The sequence below is a fragment of the Leptonotus elevatus genome, chromosome 19 (genome assembly GCF_054856555.1).
Source record: "Leptonotus elevatus isolate MCC_2025b chromosome 19, RoL_Lele_1.0, whole genome shotgun sequence".
Taxonomy (NCBI): domain Eukaryota; kingdom Metazoa; phylum Chordata; class Actinopteri; order Syngnathiformes; family Syngnathidae; genus Leptonotus; species Leptonotus elevatus.
In genome coordinates this window covers 14882988-14904088 of record NC_141257.1, presented here as the reverse complement: position 1 = coordinate 14904088, position 21101 = coordinate 14882988, and the positions used below count along the sequence as shown (strand labels likewise).

At 38.3% G+C, this 21101-nt stretch overlaps 3 protein-coding genes across 5 annotated transcripts in view; 1 reads left to right on the top strand and 2 right to left on the bottom strand.

The window, feature by feature from the left end:
- The window catches only part of smad10a (SMAD family member 10a), a 43032-nt gene extending 36205 nt beyond the window's left edge, over nucleotides 1–6827 (bottom strand). Inside the window, exon 1 of the mRNA XM_086062424.1 lies at nucleotides 6507–6827. Within this exon, the coding sequence (XP_085918550.1) occupies nucleotides 6507–6510 (4 nt within the window). The 5' untranslated portion in view covers nucleotides 6511–6827. The remainder of the gene's footprint in view (nucleotides 1–6506) is intronic.
- A 3857-nt stretch (nucleotides 6828–10684) lies between these two features.
- On the bottom strand, nucleotides 10685–13661 carry snapin (SNAP associated protein). Of its 2 annotated transcripts, XM_086062774.1 has the most exons (5): nucleotides 13496–13661; nucleotides 13304–13350; nucleotides 12993–13111; nucleotides 12180–12317; nucleotides 10685–11482 (listed from the first exon to the last, which is right to left on the bottom strand). In XM_086062774.1, exons 1-4 carry the CDS (start codon nucleotides 13615–13617, stop codon nucleotides 12210–12212), a joined length of 396 nt encoding a protein of 131 aa, XP_085918900.1. In that variant the 5' UTR covers nucleotides 13618–13661; the 3' UTR covers nucleotides 10685–11482; nucleotides 12180–12209. The 2 variants fall into 2 exon arrangements, with proteins under 2 accessions (XP_085918900.1, XP_085918899.1); XM_086062773.1 differs by having other exon boundaries at nucleotides 10685–12317.
- On the top strand, nucleotides 13657–20713 carry chtopa (chromatin target of PRMT1a). Of its 2 annotated transcripts, none has more exons than XM_086062771.1 (6): nucleotides 13657–13949; nucleotides 14566–14994; nucleotides 15606–15756; nucleotides 18233–18404; nucleotides 18494–18640; nucleotides 20043–20713. In XM_086062771.1, the coding sequence occupies exons 2-6, from the start codon at nucleotides 14882–14884 to the stop codon at nucleotides 20231–20233; spliced, it is 774 nt and encodes a 257-aa protein (XP_085918897.1). In that variant the 5' UTR covers nucleotides 13657–13949; nucleotides 14566–14881; the 3' UTR covers nucleotides 20234–20713. The 2 variants fall into 2 exon arrangements, with proteins under 2 accessions (XP_085918897.1, XP_085918898.1); XM_086062772.1 differs by having other exon boundaries at nucleotides 13658–13949; nucleotides 14566–14655.
- Nucleotides 20714–21101: the final 388 nt, after the last annotated feature.

The window sequence follows — 21101 nt, the reverse complement described above, 5'->3', positions numbered from 1 at the left end:
ATTTGAATTGCGCGCCGCCGGAATCACGTGATTGCAACCCTCCTATATCCATGTATCCATGCCACTATGCCAACATGGTCGCTGCCCTCCGCCACCTTTAATTGCTTTGTAAACAATGCACAGCGTATGTTACTATTGGCTCAGCAGCACAAAGTATCATAGTCTATGTAGTTCATAATGCTGTGCTTGGCTGAAGCCGGTGAAAAATAACGTTTTTTGATGGACATTTGGTGCTTTAAATATTGTAGCATGACAACGACAATATTGTGACAATTTTAATATCGCGATATCACGATATTGCGGTTATCGTTACATTACATCCCTATTCCATTAGATCAATGCTCCCGATATAACATATCACATTCATGTATATGTTGACTTTGTGCTGTATCATTTTGTGACCATTGGGGGGCACTTTGGGTCCACGGGAAAATTAAGTCTGTGACCCTTTGCTCATCTGAGATCGCCCCGGCCATGAACTGACAGAGCTAGCAAGCTCACGTGTAGCTGCCTGATTGTAACTTTTGTGGATAAGACATTTTTACGAGTTACACCTGCTTTGGTGGTGGCACTGACTCTTTCCTTCGGCCCGCTTACCAAACTTTCGACAAGATACCCATTGTTAGGAGGACTGTTAAATCATTTCTAACAAGCTAGTTATCATTTTTCCGAACCAGTGGGTCAATGCACTTCGTACAACTTATCTTTGCAGAATGCCTCCAAGGTCCAACCAGACGGCTTTAGGAAGATTACATTTGTTCCAAACTTCCAACACAATGTGATAAACACAAGATAGCTCTCAATTTGACATACACAGCGTCACTAAACCCACATATTCCTTTAAATTCGCTGAGATACATCAGTAGCAAATTTAAATTAAATGTTCTGCCTTCAGTAGCTTTAATGCCTGTTTAAAGGAAACTAATGGAAAAGCGCTCCAATTTTTGGTGGTAAATGTTATGGTAAATGTAAGAATTATATATAGGAAAGACAGGTTTATTCTTTATTTTGATTCATTGGTTTACCAACAACTAGAATGAAGGATGGAAGTGTTGAATAGGTATTGTGAAAAGAAGTGACTAGTTGGACCAAAGCAAAGTGATTTCACACCCATCATTCTTCTTAAAGGTGGGGTCTTTAGTTTTGTCCGTTTGTGTTTGTAAACACAACCGTTTGTGTTTGTAAACACAACCGTTTGTGTTTGTAAACAACCAATTCAAAACTGACTCCTCTCATGGCTCAACCCCCACTCTTCTCAACATTGCGCCTGCCTTCAGCGACACGCCCCCCGCTCTGTGATTGGCTGGAGGGGTAAACATAGACTTTCCGCCCACAGACGTCCCTCTCATGGCAAAACACAACAAAATGGCAAAATACAGGCTGAGGTGGTGGTGGATGATGACAAAATCACCACCACACATTAACAGAAGCCCAGAGGTGTTGATTGAGAAGGATTACATGTGTATACATCCAGTGTTTAAGAAGTGTTTATTTCTGAGTGAAAACTAAAGATCTCCCCTTTAATGTATGTCAGCTTTTTACACTGATAGAAAGCCCACATTGTTTAGACATTTGCAATTATTAGCGTTTAATGTTTGAAATGTTCAACAGTATTCGAATGCAGCTTGCGGCTCACTGAACGCTGTCAATGTTTACGCTCCCGTTAGTGGCTAGTGGAAACTTGTGCCATATCATACAATGAATGATGATAATGACAGACTAAGTAACTAGCAGTTTCTTAGCGTCTTTAGGGCCCGACCGATATGCATTTTTTTAGGGCGATGTCGATACCGATTTTTGGCAGAAAAAAATACCCATTACAGATTAACTCTTTGACTGCCAGACGTTTTCAGAAAAGGGATGCCGTCAGTGCCAGCCGATTTAAGCATTTTGACTGATCTTTCAAGGTCCACAGAAAATGTTCTGTTCGGACTATGGAAACACACGTACTACCATATGAAAGATTGGACTTTCATCTTTCATCAGAAAAAAAAAGTTTGTTTCTATCTTATTCCGTTCTTTAGTAATCAACAATAGAAAATGGTTAGTTTCACCCAATTTCGCCTGTTTTGGACCAAAATACGGAGAAATCAAGCTTTTAGTGAAACGATATTATTTCATGCATTCTAGTGAATTTTACACTTCTTTTTGTCCATGAATGATGCCACAAACACCTAAATAGTGTCTATAAAACACTACCACCAAGAATGAAAAAGTGTTTTTTGATAGCAAAATACGTTTATTTACATTCAACAGTGTAACAATTTGACAACAATTTGGCAAACTATTTACAAATGTGTGCAACTGTGGTGCTATTTACAAATATGTGGATGTTTCAACGACAGTTTTTCTTTTTGTAACACTCTCCTGCGTGCAAGGAGACGCAACAGCATTTGCACAACAGATTGCCTCTTCGCGTGCTCCACTTTCTTGCAGTATATACTGCAGTGTGTGTTGCCATCAAGTCTAATATCAGGATCATGCTACGGTTACGTTACGGTGGTGTACGTCTGGCTTCCTCATGTCCTTCAGTTGCTACACCGGGTTGTAAGAGATGTTCTGATCCATTTTATCCACTCCATTCATGGTGGCATCGTAGTCCAGAAACAGTGTCTTCTCCGTGATCAGACTGTACCCGCTCCTCCGATGAATATGCATTGGACTCGGGGTACTCTTCATTGTCCGATCGAATGTCCGGTCGGTTATTGTGCGCGTTTTCCGGCCTTAGCAGCGGTAGCCGCGCTAGCCGCGCTTAGCCGGTGAGGCTTACTACGTGATCATAACAGTCGCGTCAAGGCTTCCAACTTTGGCGTCAAGCTCGGAGTCATCATCATCATCATCATCATCATCAATCTGCATTGGTCGATGCCAACTCTCCATCGCCCGATCGAATGTCCGATTGTGTAGAAGTACCCGGTCGGTTATTGTGCGCGTTTTCCGGCCTTAGCAGCGCTAGCCGCGCTAGCCGCGCTTAGCCGGTGAGGCTTACTACGTGATCATAACAGTCGCGTCAAGGCTTCCAACTTTGGCGTCAAGCTCGGAGTCATCATCATCGTCGACATCAATGCGCTTTTTAGTATTGATTGATGCTTTCCGTCTTTGAAAAAAATGCTCAAGCGTGAGCTGCTTGCAACCGGTTGCTTGGTCAGCCATTGTGGCTTCATCAGCCATTGTCTCCTCAACACTCTAGCTCCGCCTCACGTCTTCTACTGACGCCCACGGTGGGCGGCCCATCCAACCTTGTGCAAAGAGAGTCATCGCTGCCCTCTAGGGGCCAAAACGAGTCTTTTACTAATCAGATCTGCCTGATACTTTCAGCACAGCTGCCCAAGGCTTTCCTGCACCCGTTTCCAAAAAAAAACCAAAAAAAACATAGGGGACGTCTTTTAACGTCCTCGGCGCCCTTCCCTAGGTTTATGCTAAACGTTTTATAACGTTTATGGCGGTCAAAGAGTTAATCGGCCTATTATTTAAAAAAAAATATATATACATATATAATATATATATATATATATACATAAATAAATACATTTGTATTTAATTTGTTAATTATATTTTCACATTTAGTCATTTATTTATTATTATTATTTTTAATTTTGGCAGTTTTGGTCCATACTGCCAGGTCGAAATGTTATTCAAATGACGGGGCGCTCCTAAGCGTGTCTTGGGTTGGACTCAAGACAGAAAATAAAAACGGATATAGAAAAAATATAACTCAAAAATTTAATACACAATATTTATTTATGTATATATATTTATTTAATTTTTTTCATTTATATTTTTTACATTTTTTTACATGTAATTTTTAATTTTAATTATGTTTTTTTATATCACTTTTTATTTTAACTTTTAGTCATTTATTTATTTTGAATTTTGGCAGTTTTGGTCCTCCATAAAATAATCGGCTATTTGGCTCAATTGGCCGATTGTTTTGGCAGATGTTTGAAGGGCAATAACCGGCCGATTAATCGGTCGGGCCCTATTAATTAGCGATAGAATATGATTTCAGGATGGCGTTGTGTTGATGAAGTTGAGTGAGGACGCTAGCCGCCAGTTGAGCCGCTACGCTTCCATGCGCTGTGAGGATCAACTTTAAAATACAAGTCTACCAAAGCAATTGCATTGACGTTAATGTATTAGTTGGCTTCTGTTTTGAAGTCCTTCGCAGCACGTTCCACGGACTATGTACGACCAGAACCGTGGTACTTGATCCGTACAGATCATGGCTCAAAGATGAGCCGATGCACCACTAAAACATATGTACTCGTGCTGTGTGAACGGATGAAATCTTTTACCAGCACACACTGTCAAGTTGGCTGCATTTGCGGGTGAATTGGTCGCAGTGTCAAGCCCTGAAAGATCAGAGTCTTTGGACCTGAGTTGGATTATGTCTGACATAAGAAGTTCCATTATGTATATATTTGTATATCTATAGTCTTGTAACCATCCGGCCACAACATACACACTCAACCGAGATGCAATACAAAAGCTGTTTCTACAAAGATAGAGAGATTTGGCAATAAAATTTTGTCTGAGCTATGAATTTGTACTGGATTATTATCATGTATTTGTCTGTTGTCTAAGTAATATGTTCTTAAAACAGCAGTTATATCATAGGAGCCATTAAAACTCGATTACCAAAGATAACATTGATGTAATGTCATGTGTGTTGTATACAACAGTGCTTCCCAACCATAGGTACAGAACTTGTACCCCTATATGCAAGCACATTGCAGGGGGTACGTGGAAAGTGGAAACATTTAATAATTTATTCCCAAAATGATCAGTAAATAAATAATTTCATAAGCATGTCAATACAATGGTATTAGTGCGCAACAACTTGTTTCTCCGGGGAGACAATAAGCTGTGGCACAGCCGCATGTCAGCTCAAGGGTCTCATTAAACCTCAGTTAACTGACTCATAGAAGGATAAACTTCTATAGTGGGTCTTAATATTATTTTCATAAAGTGTTTTGTTTCTGTTAAAGGTTAAATGCCTGTTTAAAGCGAAAGTATTCAAAAGAGCTCCAGTTTTTGTGGTAAATGTATTTTAAATAACAAAGGAAGGTTTAATATTTATTATGATTTCATTGTATTATATTACTTATTTATTTTAAGGCAACATATTTATTTTTATGTTTAATCGGATTAAAGAAGAAAATGCCTGAGTATGAAATGTTAAAATTTAGGAGACACATCGTGTTACATTCTACTTTTGGAGAACTATCAACGCGTAAGGGTGAGTCTGAAACTCATGACATGAAAAAAAGGTTTGGGGTACACAAGACACTGGTAGGCCTATACAACACTAACAAGAACTTTGAAATCCGTACTGTATACCAGAAAATTACAGCTGTATATCGTAGCAGTCTACGCAACTCTACTTGACAGAGGAAAAAAGAAGCTTATTGATAACGTGTGCATGAAATACTAATTGGTGGCCCCAAAATACTTAAAATATGCGATTGAAATAGTAAGTTGCGCCCTTGAAGTAGCTGTGGCTCCGTACTGGACAACTGAGTAAGCAAATCAAGCGTACCATCTGTAGAAATGACAAGGTAGAAGTAAATGCTAGGGCTAAAGACAATGGACAGGTGACATTTATTTTAGGCTGAGGATGAGCTACAAAGACATTCTGAAAAACCTGGCATTGTAGGCTAGGTGGTAGGAGGTGCACTCCGTTTGCACGTCCAAGTTGTTTATGGAATTTAATATAATAATAATCAATATTTTTATTTTTGTGCGTGCTCTTTTGTGGCCACCAATTCATATATTGTGACCACTATTCAGTATTTTGTGGTCATAAATTATTTATGTCGTGGCATCATTTTTTCCATGTCATATCTGGGGCTCCGTAGCAGTCTCTACAGACAGTCACAGGTTTTTGTTGCTGCCCCCGCCCCCCTCCCCATCTAATACACTCTTCTGTATGTTCATCCTACAGGCCCTGAGCTCGACAGCTGGACGACCCAGTAGTAATCCAAATGAAAACTTAAACCAATAATTTCCAGTAAACATAAAGTGATACTGACTGTCACCTATCTGATCAAATAAATCTGTGTGTGATGTCCGGGTTTTTTCCCCCCATTGACTCCATAATATCGATATACACGCGTCACCAACATGTAACCGGCGCCGTCGACATCTAAATATATATATATATATATATATATATATATATATATATATACATACAGTGCTGTACTGTCCATCCATGACAGAAAATGTGCAGTCCGTTTAGTAATATTTAGTACTATGCCTGAAGTTTACCTGATAAAATACATGGCCGATTTGAAGCGTTCTAATTAAATAGTGAGCACAACATCACCTGGAATGAACCCGGGAAAGATTGAGGCAGCAGCGCGGCGTTTGCTCAACATAAGGATAACAATTATTTATCGAGCTAATAACACCAACTTCCACTTCCAAATCTAGGTTATATCTTCTGTTTGGAACGTAAGCGAAAGCTGGTGGAACAACGTTCACATTTAATTGATAATACTTACACATCAGACGGAGAGAAGAGAAGAACTTGAAGGAAAAGACCGCCGACAATTGCCTCAAGTCTACTGAGTGGTGTTGACCAGCTAGTATTAATGTTTACTCGTCTCTACATTAGCTTGGTTTTAGCACTGACTATCACACCAGCGATACTTCCATGAACTGTTGCTAAATGGTTTAAATGTCTCATGTGCGACACTGCGCTAGCTTAAGTGTCTCACACTAGCTTTATCATTTTATCAGTCTTGCTGTCTCCTCGTGCATCCTGCCCGTTCCTCACGCGCACAACACAATAACAATAGAGGGGAGACATCGTGCGCGTCAGTGTCGCGACATGCTTCAGCCAATAGCAGGCCAGCTCTCATACGCACGGTCGCTCTCAGCCAATTACAAAGCGTTTTTCACTGCGACGCTGCCAGCCAGGGTCTGTCTGGTTCGTCGAGATTGACAGGCCCGCGAGACTGTTTTCTTTAAGGTGGCGCCGCTGAGATTAGCGCTCCCCCAACATACATTTACATGGGCGCGAATTACAACTATACCACAAAGTGGGACAGAACTCAACATTTGCACATGCTTTTAACTTGATTCTCGAACTTTTCGGTCTATTATCGTGAATGCACTGATTAAACATAGCTATGTACCGTGAAGTGAAATTGTTTTTGAAGGTAACTAGTTACTAGTTAGTTAAGGTAAATGAATACTGCAGTATGTTTTGATAAAATACAACTTTAACAATCGACCAGGCATACAATAGCAGGTAAAACATAATTACATTTTCAAATGACCATTAAATAAATATGCATCGCTGTGATTTATTTTTCTTTTTTACATTGTTATGACGACAAGCATTAATGAAATGTTTTAGTTTTTAGAAAAGAAGGACACATGTAAGTCACCATTGTTGTTAACATGCTTACAGTAGACTGAGAATATTGGTTTTCAGTGATGTTTTTTTTTATAGTATGGACTGCAGTGGTCAAACTTTTGACATATTTGACACCACTTTACCAGAGATTTATGTCCTAATAAAGAAATCCAAACTGCAACCTGAGGTGATTTTAGTAATGAATTTATGAAACATATAAGACGATATAAGACATATTGGAATGTGAGAGTTGATCAATCAAAGGAGAAAATGTTTAGCTCATTCAAAACAAGTGATCAATTAGTTTCACCGCTCATTCACGTATTGGCTTCAAAATACTGGCATTTTTCTGCATGGTACGCAATTGTAAACTCAGTGTCAAAAACCTAAGGTACAGCAATAATGTCGCTATGGTCATTGCACAGACTTAGCACTTGAGATCAGATTCCTCTGGTATCATCACTCTACTGCTTGCAGCTCCCCGAGGGAATGGATGCATGGATTGCTATTGCAAACCCAGATTCCAATTAAGTTGGGGCGTTTAGTAAAACGTGAACATAAAAACAATACATAACTGATGTACAAATCCTTAACTATTATTCATTTGAATACTAGAAAAGATATTTAATGTTCAACCTGAACACCATTGTTTGTGTTTTGCACAAATTCTCTCATTTTGAATTTGATGCCTGTAACACATTCCAAAAAAGTACAGAGGCAACAAAATAGGAAAGTTGAGAAACCTGTATGGAGCATTCCACAAGTAAACAGGTAAATTGTAAACAAGTGAGTGTCATGCTTGGGTATAAAAAGAGCACCCCGAAAGGATCAGTTGTTCACAAACAAGGTTTTGGCGAGGTTCACCCCTTTGTAAACAACTACATAAGCAAATCCAACATTGTACAATTGCAAGGAATTTGGGGATTTTATCATCTATGGTCCATAACATCACCAACATTGAATGCCCATAACCTTCCATCCCTCAGGTGTCAGAATGAGAAATAAGTTAGAAATATTAAAAAATCTCATCTTTGTAGTGTATTCAAATGAATATTTAGTAGGTTGAAAATGTTTTGAAAATCATTGTATTCTGTTTTTAAAGGTGTTTAAAGGCACATTCAGTGATCCCTAGCACCTATATAGTGGTAAACTAATAATTCATTTAAAAAACCGACTGATTGCCAATAGTATGCACAAAAATATGCTGAATTGCATACACATATTTTATATATATATATATATATATATATATATATATACATAATCGTAGGTCTAGTAATCAGTAATTATATTACATGGCTGGAGTCTCACCTTACTAGAGCTGCCAAGTTTCGCCGCAATCTTCCTTTCAAACGTCCTTATTTCAGTTAATATCGAAATAAATATGCTTTAATCACATTTAAAATCAACCCCAAAGGCTCATGTATTAAATTAATTACCAAAGACGAAAACTAAGGACATTTTGACTATAATTATTAGTTTTAGTTAATTTTGTAAACGTAAAATGTAGATTCAGTGAGTTTGTTTTTTAAAAAGCATTTTCGTTTTCATTTTATTTCGTTAACGAAAATGTTTTTTGAATTTATGTTTTTGTTATTTCGTTGGTTTTAGTTAACTAAAATAACCTTGCTCTAAGCCACCTTATAGTATGTGTGCTTCTAATGCTATTCTTCGACCACTAGATTGTTCTAGGGACAACACACTGGGTCTTTAGGTTTTACATGTATATACACTGTATAAGATGTAGATTACAGATGTAGAAAGGTGTTCAATTCAGTGTCCCATTTATTTCTTTGGCCTTTTTCTTCTGCATCATAAATATTATTTGCACATTTATGGACAATTACATTTTGTAGTTCTATGAAAAAAAAAATTTGGGCTAAATGTAGCTTGAAGGTGCCTGAAGAAAAACAGTCCCAATGCATGAATCTTTTGGAATTCCGGCCAAAAAGTTCAACCTTGGTTTCATCAGATCATTATCTCACTTTTGGGATATTTCAAGTGTCTTTTTGCAAAATGGAGCCAGGCTTGTATGTTTGTTTCTGTTTTTTGTATCATAAGGCTTCCATCTTGCCATCCTACCCCACGGTGAGACATACTGTAGGGAGAAGACAGGAGATTGTTGTTACATATACTAAACAGCCAGTACTTACCATAAATTTCTGTAGCTTATTCAATGTTATTGTTGACCTCGTGGCAGCCTTAGTCTTGTTCTCGTATTTTCATCAATGGGTTACAGTTGGAGGGACATCCACTTGGGACTGACACGGTTGTGCCATATTTCCCCCACGTGATAATGACAAGTGTTTACTCTATTCCATGGTATATTTAATTTAATGTCTTTGAAATTATTTTGCATGTGTTTCCTGACTGGTGTTTGAATAATAAGAGCCCTTTGATGCTGTTAATGCTCTCTACAGACCATGGCTTGTGTTTTAAGATTACATGTGATTACAAAATGCCAGGAAAAGCCTACTAGAAAAGTTGGACTTTATTTTAGGCTAATCAGCGGCACTTCAAATAGTGTCAGGTGTGTGCAGCCTCACTCTCATTTAAAGCAGAGTTTAATATGAGGTTGGTTAATTCTGAGCACAGCCGCATCGCCTGTTTCAAGGTGTCCACATTTGTGCAGCCACATTACTTTAATTGTTTACTTTTGTCCTCTCAAACACATTTATTGTAATTTCTCAATGAACCCAATTTCCATTTATGATTGGTGTCAACTGTTATGACATTTTTGTAAATTAAGACTCTTTTTTTTTTAAATATCTAAAATCTTTGCTTTGCTAGACTTTTATTGGCGTAGTATTCCATTCGGAAAAATGTCATTTGCAAACAGGAAGGTGTATTTTGTAATTTTGTAAGCCATGGATTGTTTAAGGAAACTCAAACTCTTCTAACAAACCTGTTATCATGTTGTGAAATACAGCATATGTACCTAATATGTATCACCAGATAGTAACTCCAAAAAGTTGAGCAAGCAATGGGCTCCCTCTAGTGGTCCTTGTAAGAATCACTGCCTGAGTACAGTTCAGTTGTATTTAGCTTTGCATTTAATCTTTAAAAAATCTATTTTTAATAATTGATTCAGGTACAACTTCTATTTATTATTTTTAATTGAATAATAACATACTTTTCTAGTTTATATATTTAAACTCAGTGTCATTGTTCAGGCTGTGTCCATAAAAGTGTCTTTTACTATATTTATGAATAAAATGTATTTTTTAGGTCTACTACATTTTAACATTAATCGTGATGTGGTATTTGGAGTACACAATATTTTTGGGTGGTACTTATTGTAAAAAGTTTTAGATCCAATGGATTCGAACATATATTTTTATTAATATTCATTTTTAAAAAAAGACTCAAAGCAAACAATTGAGTGGACGGCTTCGGAGGAAATTCCAAGTTGCATGATCATTAACGTTTTATTTGAGTTTTGCTAGAGGCATCGTAACTGTTCCAACTTGCAGAACTAATATAGTTAATTCCAGAAGTACAGTATTTAGATAAATAACTTTTTCAATGTTGCCAATGTACATTACCATAATAGATTTGAAATATCGTTTTTGACAGGAATAACATTTACAATTCAAGAAAACCATACTTTTTAATGCTTAGCATGCTTTATTAGCACTGAAATCAGGTGCAAGACAAAGACAAATATTCAGAGTATTTGCCTTTGAAAAGTCTTCAGATGTTACTTGCAGTAATTCACAGCATGAGGAATGAAGTGGAGGATGGTTGAATGCTTAGTGACTAAAATAAAAAATAAAATAAAAAACAGGTCAAAGTTAATAATATGTTGTTCCAAATATGTTTGGATGCCTGAAAAAGAAATGTAACAAACAGATGACTACCCGAATAGTAAATCTCATGTACATGGATATGCATATGTGAAACCTCTTGAAGTAAAGTTGAGTTTTATTTCTAATCCACTTCTGTGGTGTGCAGGGGAAAACCACAAATACGCTGCCACTCTGTTAGAATCAATGTACATAAGTTATCCTATATTTACTCTTATAGTATTGCAAAGCATGACTGGTGCTCTTGCGGCTGCAGAACAGGAACTGTGCCCTTATCACAAGGACTGAAACATTTTGTTGTTGGAACGCCCTGTAAAAAAATAAATAAAAAATAAAAAAAATAAAAAGAGAGAGGGCTCGGGAGAGTGTGCCTCAGAGCAGCTAGGAGATTGTAACTGAGCACATCTCTGTCCGTTCTCCTCGCGAGCAAAAAAATGATCTTAACAAAGTCTCTTGTCTTCCTTCCTTGTATGTTGTTTATTAAATGTTCTAGGTTGCTTGAACCTGACACATTGTCAAGGTAGGTAGACATACTTATATAGATGGGGTTAGAATAACTGGAAACACACACTTCATCACAAGACAAAACTAATCAGATAACGCAGTGCAGGACATCCGCATATCACTAGAGAGCACGCTTCAGTTCAATGGAAGAGTTACCTTTCTCAAGGTACAACTTTCTGGGATGACGTGTCCTTCCTGACAATTCTGAACATTTCTGATATTTCCCCAATGCAACACAATGCAAACGCTTCCTTTATACGGTGAAAATGAACGGCGTATTGTATTGCTTTTGCCTGTGACTAGCATACAAACCAGGCAGATTATTATAGTAGTCAAACAACATTTACCGCATATTGAAATCAAAATAATCCTCACAAATCAAATGACAACGATCCAAAGTCAAATGCTTTTCAATGAGCGGAGAGCTTCCTTTCATCGAGTTCACCTTCATTTTGATTTTGATTTGTGACGTAAACTTGGAATTGTCAATAGATTGGGACAACCTGTAGTTGCTGTGTAGAGGGCGTGGCTGCTCAAGGCTTAGTGGGAGTCCGTGAGGTGAACACTCCTGAGGTCTCCAACATGGTCTTTCTCCGTGCTGTCTCTTTGGCTACATTATGGTTTAGTCTTCTTAGACGTTCCTGAAAACAGAATGTTATTCTTTTTAATGGTTGTTTTGCTACTTTTTTTACATCCATTTTTATCTGTACAACTTGTTTATAGTATCGCAAACCTGCCAGCTACTGCTGGAAAATGAGAAACTACAAAATGGTCAAACAAACCCTAATTCCATTATATTTCACAATTCAGAGCATCTGAAGATCAGCACTGGCATTTTCCCAAAATATGGCCTGCCACAAACATACACATCCAGGCCTTCAGCATTTTACACAAATGCCCAAAAAACTCAGTTCAGTTTTTAAAGCATTTTTGTCAGAAATCTTTTATAAAAGAGACAAATAGTTCGGTGTCTGAACAGGGTGATTTGATTACCTATCAAATGTGAAATTAAACAACCAAGTAAATGTCTTACTATCTTCCTATTTCTGACAGTGTGACTATAAGCAAGAATTCGTAATTTTGCATAGTGAATTGGCCCTCTAGGCTCCGCCATTGGGGTCAGAAACATGTAACAGTGGAGCAGGAATTCAGAATGTCTTGCTCACGAGGCACATTTTCAGAAATTGGCAGTTAGCCAAAAATTTACTTAGTTGTTTAATTTCACACTCAACGGCCACTCGAGAGAATTATTTGTACTCAAGCAATTAAACAATACATTTTACATAATATGTCTGCCAGAGACATGCAACACCGACCTGAGCATTCTGCAGTATGTTGTTTACAAGTACAACTCTTCGTCTTGCATTAAGAAGTTTCTTTACATATGGGTCCAAATCAAGCGCCACCTTTTGATGTTCATTTATTCTGCATAATTCTGTAAATAATACATGTCAAACACAAAGTCAAATATTAGTACAATAATGAATTCATGTTACATTCTTCACGGCTGTACACTGGGCCAAGTTACATTATAGTGAAATTATATTATGCTATCTTTATATGCGTATGTATATAATCGGGGAAGTCTCATTCAGGATTCAGCCAGGTCAAAAATAAAACTAATTACCTGTGGCAAGATTGTCTATGTGTTCCCTTAGTTCGACTTGGCTCTCTCTGTAGATTAGAACATAAATACACATGAAAAATAAATACTTAACGAAGATCCGGACATGGGTCACGAGACAGAAGTTAGCAGCAAGGTGATGCAGATGACGATCAGTTATCGTCAATTGAATTATTGATTATGATGCACGTTTACCTGACAGAGTGTACATGCAGGTCTAATTGTTGGATGGCTGGCTTTAGAAGGTCTAACATTCCCTCAGCAATAACATCTTTACCAGAGGAACTGTCAACAACTGCCGCAGAAGCCATTTTCATTGTCGAGCAGAGACACACAGGAAACTACGTCACCGTGACGTGTGACATAAAGCCTCTCCATTTTCTTCTCGGGATATATTCAGCTTCACAAGCAGCACCATTTTAAGAAGTCGCTTCGTCAGAGTCGCCTTCTCGTTTTCTTGTCGTAGTATATCAGAAAACAATTAGTACTCGCCGTTCTTTTTTTCTGCGCTTAGTTTGGTGGAGAAGTGTTTTTCTTCGACCTAAAGGGACAAATAAAAACACCCTCTCGGCCTGGTGGTTTTGGAACAAGCTAGCTCTTGACGCTAAGTTTAGCTAGCTGGTTCTTCTTGACCAATGCAACGTTCATTGTAAGTCAAATTATTAATTATTGTTTAACCCACTGAAGTTTAAATGAAGTTACGTGACTTACTACATTTTAATGCTGTTTATTCAGGGTGATCTGATAATGTATTTTGCTCAGTGGATTTTTTCTCTCAAATAAATTACGTGCTACTAAGCTCATGTGTTTTAGGGCTGTGTAAGACGTGGGCAAACGATTGAATGACAAAAACAGGTGGTGTTGGTTATTTCTGCTTTACGCCATAAGTGATTGAATTTTTGCGGTTTGTGTTTATCTGTGGGTCACGACTCACCAATAAGTAATCAGTTGGTGGCATTCTTATCCAAGCTGCTGAGCATACGTTATTTCCCCAGTAGAATTTATATTATGTTGGACCTTTTATATGGGTTATATTATAAGTGACATTTTGGTGCTCTCAACAGTTATCAGGGTAGTATGGTGGGTTGGAATGGTTCTACATGCTGAACTGTGGGGGCTTGTGAGCTTAGCTGAGATCTTGAAATGTCATCTGTGATTCATTTATATTCGTATAAGTCAGTCACATTGATCCTTTATGATATAGTCTCATTATTACCATTTTCTATCACTTTAACATCTTTCTTCTGTTTTCATTGTGTTTCCAGGAACCTGCAACAGAATCCAATCAATATGAGTGCTGCATCTTCTCAAAAAGTGGTCCTGAAGAGCACCACCAAAGTGTCCCTGAACGAGCGGTGAGGCGCCATGCACCCTGTCGGCAGTTTTAACACCAGAATCGAGGGATTTTGCTCCCTGAAGAAGGCCACTGTCAGCGACCTGGCCCAAAATGGATGCGGTTTTGAATTATCCGTGTGTGTGCACTGCTCACTCAGCTTTGTTGGACCTGTAAATATTTTTGGGTGCATAAGCTGAGTAAAGAAAGTTGCTAGGCACCACAGGAGCTTGCCCAGGCCGAACGCTATGTGTGAGCAGTGCACAAAGGGAGATGAAGTGGTAATACTTGCTAGGCCTATGATGGACCAGACCACTGTCCTGAAAATTCCATGGCACTCGCACTCCCTGTTATGTACACGGTACAGTATACATGAAGTATACACAATAGAATGGAGTGGGGATGTTGCACTTTATAAAAATCCCAAAAGTTTCTTTCACTCTCTCAAACCAGCTAAAGTTAAGCACATTTCCTCTTTCTGCTCTGTTACTCTTTTCTCTTTGTCTACACAAGTTCTGGCACTCGGTCCTCGCTTGGACGTGACTGCGCAGCCTTCCCCTGCTGCATGTCATCCTTGTCATGGTCCTTGCTGTAAGAGGCCGAGTAACCAAACGTAGTCCATGGCCTCTGCTACTGCAGGATGACCCAAAAAGCCAGTCAGCTCGAGGCCAGTAAGTGGCAATTGTACTCACTTTCTCTGTCTTTCTATTCTTAAAATCAAATCTTTCTCTATTCTATCTCTCTCTCTCTCTATCTATCTATCTCTACCGTGTTTATTATGCTTGGTTTGAGAAAAAAAAGTAGTGATATTTTTGAGAGAGAGAAGAGTGCCTTCAAATGGAATCTTAAGTGACATGAGCCACCACAGTAAGTGTGGCCGCATCCGTGACTTGAGAAATGACTTGATTTGGAACCCTGCTTCCTCCTCTTCTGTGTCCCATGTCCTCGTCTTTTCCCTCCCACCTTCCAAAGCTTCACTAACATGCTGAAGAACAAGCAGCCCACAGCGGTTAGCATTCGGGCCACCATGCAACAACAGCATATGGCCAGTGCTCGCAATCGCCGGCTTGCCCAGCAGATGGAGAATCGCCCCTCGGTGCAAGCTGCTCTGAGTCACAAACAGGTATGCGCCTTGAGGATCGTTGGGCTTTCTTATGGCATAGGGTGGTGTTGTAAACATACAGTGTCTGGTTGGTCAAAAAATACTTAACCACTGGTTAAGTCGATTTAACCGACCATTAACTTTAACAGCACCGTCTTATTGTTCAAAACTGGTTGACTTACAGCGGCCGCTAATACAATTTATTTAGTGGCTAACACTGACTTCATGGTGCCTTTGGGCATCAAAAAGTCTAATTATAAATCTTGTCATATATTATGTCAATTTCAAGGTTAGTAGTTAAAAATAGAAGTAGATTGCAAACAAGAGCATTTGGTTTTCCGACGTGGTCAACTATATAAAATTTGTGTCTAAACAATTTCACAGTAATTTGGGTATCTTTACGATCTATATTGCTACTTACAATCTGTTAACACTTGCCGAGTCATGCATAATGTCTATTCGGGATGTAACGATATCCACACATCACGATATTATCACAATATTATGGGGAGGTTGGCGATACAAAAAAGGTCACAATATTGTAAAGAAAAAAAGAGCTCATATAAAAAAAAACACAATATTGTGCTTTTGTATTTATCAGCAATACATATAAACAACCTACAATCTCTAATAACACTTAATATTGAGGCGCTTACTTGCTAATGCACGCACACATTGAGTTCCTCCACATATTGACTCACTTCACAAGCATATTATGTTCCCCTTGATCTGACCAGTAGCGTGGATTTTAAACATAGAAGGGCCAAAACATGCCTCGTGAAAATTAAACTGCCCCCCCCCCCCCAAAAACTAGCCATCAGAGGTGCTAGAACTGTACAAATGGAAATCAACCTGACTTTTTTTTAACAGATGTGCTGCTTTTAATATCGTGACTTGACGACGATATATTGTGGCAGTTTTAATATCACGATATTGCCGTTATCGTTACATCCCTCAGTATGATGCGGTTCATGGCATGACTGAGTTCTGGCAGTGGTGGTCCTTCCGATCTCTGCGACTAGATTCGGTGCAAGTTTTCTTGACCTTTGAGTCATGTTGGTCCAACAGTGGGTTAAGAATTTAACCAGCAGTTAGGGGTTAACCAGTGGTTAAGATAACCAAAAGTTGAACAACCAGGTCCTGGTTGTTTATAATGAGCGATGTTGCTCTGTTAGTGAGTGGTCTGTATTAGAGCTGTCAAAATTAATTGATTAATCGGCCAGTAATTGATTATCAAATTAATCTTCCAAGTATTTTATTAATCGAGTAATCATTAGGAGCCATTTTTTTTATTTATCGGCGTTGATATTTGGCTTATTATTTTGACGAATATCGTATCAGCCTCTTTTTTTCTTTTTTCTTTTTTTTTTTATGGGCCCATTTAAAACTGTTGACCTCAGGAAACAAATTTATTTAGGTTTTCAGTTAATTTTATAAGAGATGCTGGTGACCCTGGGAATTCTCTGCATCTTTTGTTTTTGTTTGAAAGTAAAACAAAGATACCTGAAAGTTTAACATTTTAGTTACTGGTATTTTTGAAATTTTCGGAAAAAAATATTTATAGTAGAAACGTATCACGTTCTATGATATATATATACTTGTTTAGGTTTTCATTTCATTTTTAAAGACATACTTATAACCCTGGGAGCTCCCTGAAGTTTTTGTTAGAATTTTAAAACATATGACGATTGTCTAAGATTTTAAATAAATAAATCGACATTTTGCAAATCTGAAAAGTTGTTCAATTAACATATGCTTTAAGACATTCCAACAAAGTTAAGAGTTGGAATTTATATTTCAATTAATTTAATTTTTTGACCGCCAATAATTTTTCCCTTGTACTGAAATTGAATATCGTCTCCAAATATTGGTTATCAGTCTCCTTGACTAGTAATAATTGGTATCATATTGGCCCTGAGAAAACCATATCAGTGTATCTCTAAAAACCTCTGATTTCAGCATATAAACGGTAATTATTCACTGACTTCTGTAGTTATTGATAAACAATAATCAGGAAATGCTTTTGTAATCCACTTTAATCTGAAAAGAAGCTACCTTGTAGTGAGGTTGTCTTGAATCTGTTCTTCGCAATTGCATGTGATTTGTAGGAAAATACTGTAGACCATGATCATGGATCAGTTGGTCCTTGCTTCTTCCCAAAGGTACTCATGTTCATGCATATCCAGTCTTTTTTCCTCCCCACATTATGTTGCTCTGACGCATGCATACACAGGCAAAAATGTGAGGTTTTCTTCACAGGTATCCTATCATTTCCTAGTACACCATAAATCTAAGTTGGAATATAACACTAATGGTGGGTGTTGCGGTAAATTACTGTATTTCACTGTTTTTATACATTAAACAAGATCTGTCGGTTCAACATCAAGATGTTTCTGCCATCTCCTGGTGTGTGACACAAAAGTCTGGAAAAGCAGCACAAGAGTGAACACTGACCTAAGCATCATCGGTTTAAACCATGTTTGAAATAATTTGTCAGAGCCTGAAGCAACGACTGGGGAAGAGCAACATCCAAGCCAGGTTGGGTCGGCCAGTTGGCATGGGGATGCGCGGAGGCGTCATCGGTGGCAGAGGAGGAATGCGTGGGATGACCAGAGGACTTCGCGGAAGAGGCAGAGGAGGAATGATGAGGGGTGCTCTTTCCCTCAGAGGTGCCGAACAAGTTTTATACGTATATTCAGATCGGGTGTCTTTTCAGTGCATGAAAGTGTCGTTTTTCTTCTTCTTCTTCTTAATGCAGGAAAGCGAATGGCTCCTGGTTTTCCAATGCGAGGCCGTGGCTCTGCTGGCCGTATGGCAATACGCAGAGGTGGCCGGCAGCGTGGGGGAATTCCTGGCCGAGGGGGAGCTATGGGGAGAGGAGCACCCCGTGGAGGAATATCCAGAGGTACTCTTTCTGCATGTGTTGATTGGGGCCCGACCGATATGAATTTTATTTTAATTTTTTTGGCCCATGCTGATACCGATTTTTCGGTAGAAAAAAAGTACTGATTACAGATTAATCTGCTGATTATTAAAAAGTGTGTGTGTGTGTGTGTGTGTGTATATATATATGTGTGTGTATATATATGTATGTATATGTGTATATATATATATATAATACATAAAAGTTGCCCCCCAATTCCTTTTCAATGGGTGTCTCACACAGACTTTCGCTATTAAGATTCTCTGCTTTGAATGACCTTATCAAAAATGTCATGAAGTATACAAGGTTATTGTGTAGATTTATGTGTCAATAATAAAACCATTCTTTCTTGTTTACAACTGCTGTAAAGCATTAACCTTTCCTTTTATATATTTTTATTTTGTGTTATTTTCACAAGTCTTGGGATTTATTGTGCTAACCTGGGATCTCGGGGGTCTTAATACGTGCCATGTCATGTGGAAATGTGTGTTAAGAAATCCTTAGATGTTTCCATCCTTGAATTTTGAGAAAAAGTATTTGAATTCTTGAAATATCAACTTTAAATATAACAAAATAAAACTATAACCAAACAATAAGAATAAAATAAACAAAAAAAAATAGCAACTGAAAAAAACGGTAAGGACAAATACTGACTGTTCCTGTGCATTTTGGCCTCTTAGGGGCAGTGTGGTGCCATGCATCCATGGCGTACACACTTAAAGTGAGTACAGAAGAAAGTTGCTGTTGATTGAATTATATTAAAATAACTCGTTTTTCACACATTGGGAAGAATTTGTGCCTTTGCGTAGTGTTATCTCACCTTGTGGGTATGTGTTCCCACAGCATTTGTGTGTGAATATTCGTCATTTGAAGGAAAAATACTCCCGAAGTCGATGCTAACTTCCTGTTAGCATTTGAATGGGATCCTCCCTTCGCGTTTAGCATTAGCACTAGTCTAGCAATGTTTTAAAAATGAAGCATGTTTTGTATTTAAATAAATGGTGGATGTAATTCTTAACGTCGTGTGTTTAGTTTTCCAGTTAACTCCAACTGCGGTGCCATTAAACAACTTAAAGGACGCTTAGGGACAACAGAATAACATATGCTACATACTTGCTAGTTGCTAATGCTACTCAAGCAAAATGGTGCATACAGGGTACTTTCGCGGCGTTGGAAACTTTCTTCGTTTTTCTTCAATAATGTTTTAAGGGGTACATAATCAGCCATTTGGCCCAATTGGCTGATTGTTTTGGACTATGTTTGAAGGCCAATAATTGGCTGATTATAATTGGCGGCCGATTAATCGGTCGGGCCCTATTGTTGATTGAATTTTCTAAAATGTTTTTTCTTTCCACTCACTATTTGGTTGTTTGTTTGTGGACAGGGCGTGGTGGTCTCCGCGGGCGTGGCGGTTTTGCCGGCAGACGTGGCCGTGGCAGAGGTATCGGCCGACCATCAGTGACCCGCGAGCAACTAGACAACCAGCTGGATGCTTACATGTCAAAGACCAAAGGTCACTTAGATGCTGAACTGGATGCCTACATGGCGCAGGCAGACCCAAATAGTATGGAGTGACACTGGACTGGAGTTGCTGCAAGAACTGTTCAGCTCCTTGAACACATACTGTTGTAGTGTTGTTAACTTGTTCTCAAAAAATGGGATGAATCATTTTGATGGGAGCATAAGCAGTCCAGGACTCTTTGGACAAGCAGAAAATCGGTAACACTGAATGTGCTTTCATCCACATGTAATTTCTACAACTGTTCCATTGAAGCCCATTTTTAGTTCTAAACAGTATGAAAGGATTTTTTTATAAATCTTGGAAGAACTCAATTGTTGTTTTTTTTATGTCCTTTTAAAACCAGTTCAACGTCTATTCATGTGTAATCATTTTTGTAATTATGTTATGAGGCATCTTTTGAGTTTGTTTCTGGCACTGCAAATGCTATGTTTTCTGCGCACCCAGAATTTGGTCTTCTGAAGCATTTTCGTTGGCACTGTTTCATAAGTTATGTCAATAGAATGTGTAAACAAAGCATTTTCTTCAGCCAACAATGATTTTGTGTTTTCTGTGTGTAAAGGAATATTTTATAGACCGCTTTGCCTTTCAGCGTCTCTAGCCATACTGAAATATTTCCAGCTGAATTTAAAGATATTTCCAACTCAACTGTTGGTGAATGTAATTAGCAAAAGCTTAACTATTCATTATTTGTAATTATTCTGGAAGTAGAGCAGTGGTCTTGTGTATACTGGACGCTGTGTGGATAGTATCAAGAGTTGCTTGTCGCCTGGCAGGGATGGCTCCTGATTATTTTTTTCTCTCGCTCGCCGAGCTAAAAGCGAGCTGCAAAAAAAAAAATCATTAATGTATTTTAGGATATCAAATAAAATGGGGGATGGGCTACACAGATTTCTCAAGTGGCTATAGCCCCTCATCCCCAGT

Bases quoted from the DNA above. Each gene is read 5' to 3' on its own strand.
- snapin (XM_086062773.1), bottom strand. From the start codon at position 13,617: ATGAAAATGGCTTCTGCGGCAGTTGTTGACAGTTCCTCTGGTAAAGAT. The intron at 13,351-13,495 runs GTAAACGTGCAT...TCTAATCTACAG, and splicing joins CTGCATGTACACTCTGTCAG to AGAGAGCCAAGTCGAACTAA. The intron at 13,112-13,303 runs GTAATTAGTTTT...TATTATTTACAG, and splicing joins CATAGACAATCTTGCCACAG to AATTATGCAGAATAAATGAA.
- chtopa (XM_086062771.1), top strand. From the start codon at position 14,882: ATGTGTGAGCAGTGCACAAAGGGAGATGAAGTGGTAATACTTGCTAGG. The intron at 14,995-15,605 runs GTACAGTATACA...CACCTTCCAAAG, and splicing joins CACTCCCTGTTATGTACACG to CTTCACTAACATGCTGAAGA. The intron at 18,641-20,042 runs GTACTCTTTCTG...GTTTGTGGACAG, and splicing joins CCGTGGAGGAATATCCAGAG to GGCGTGGTGGTCTCCGCGGG.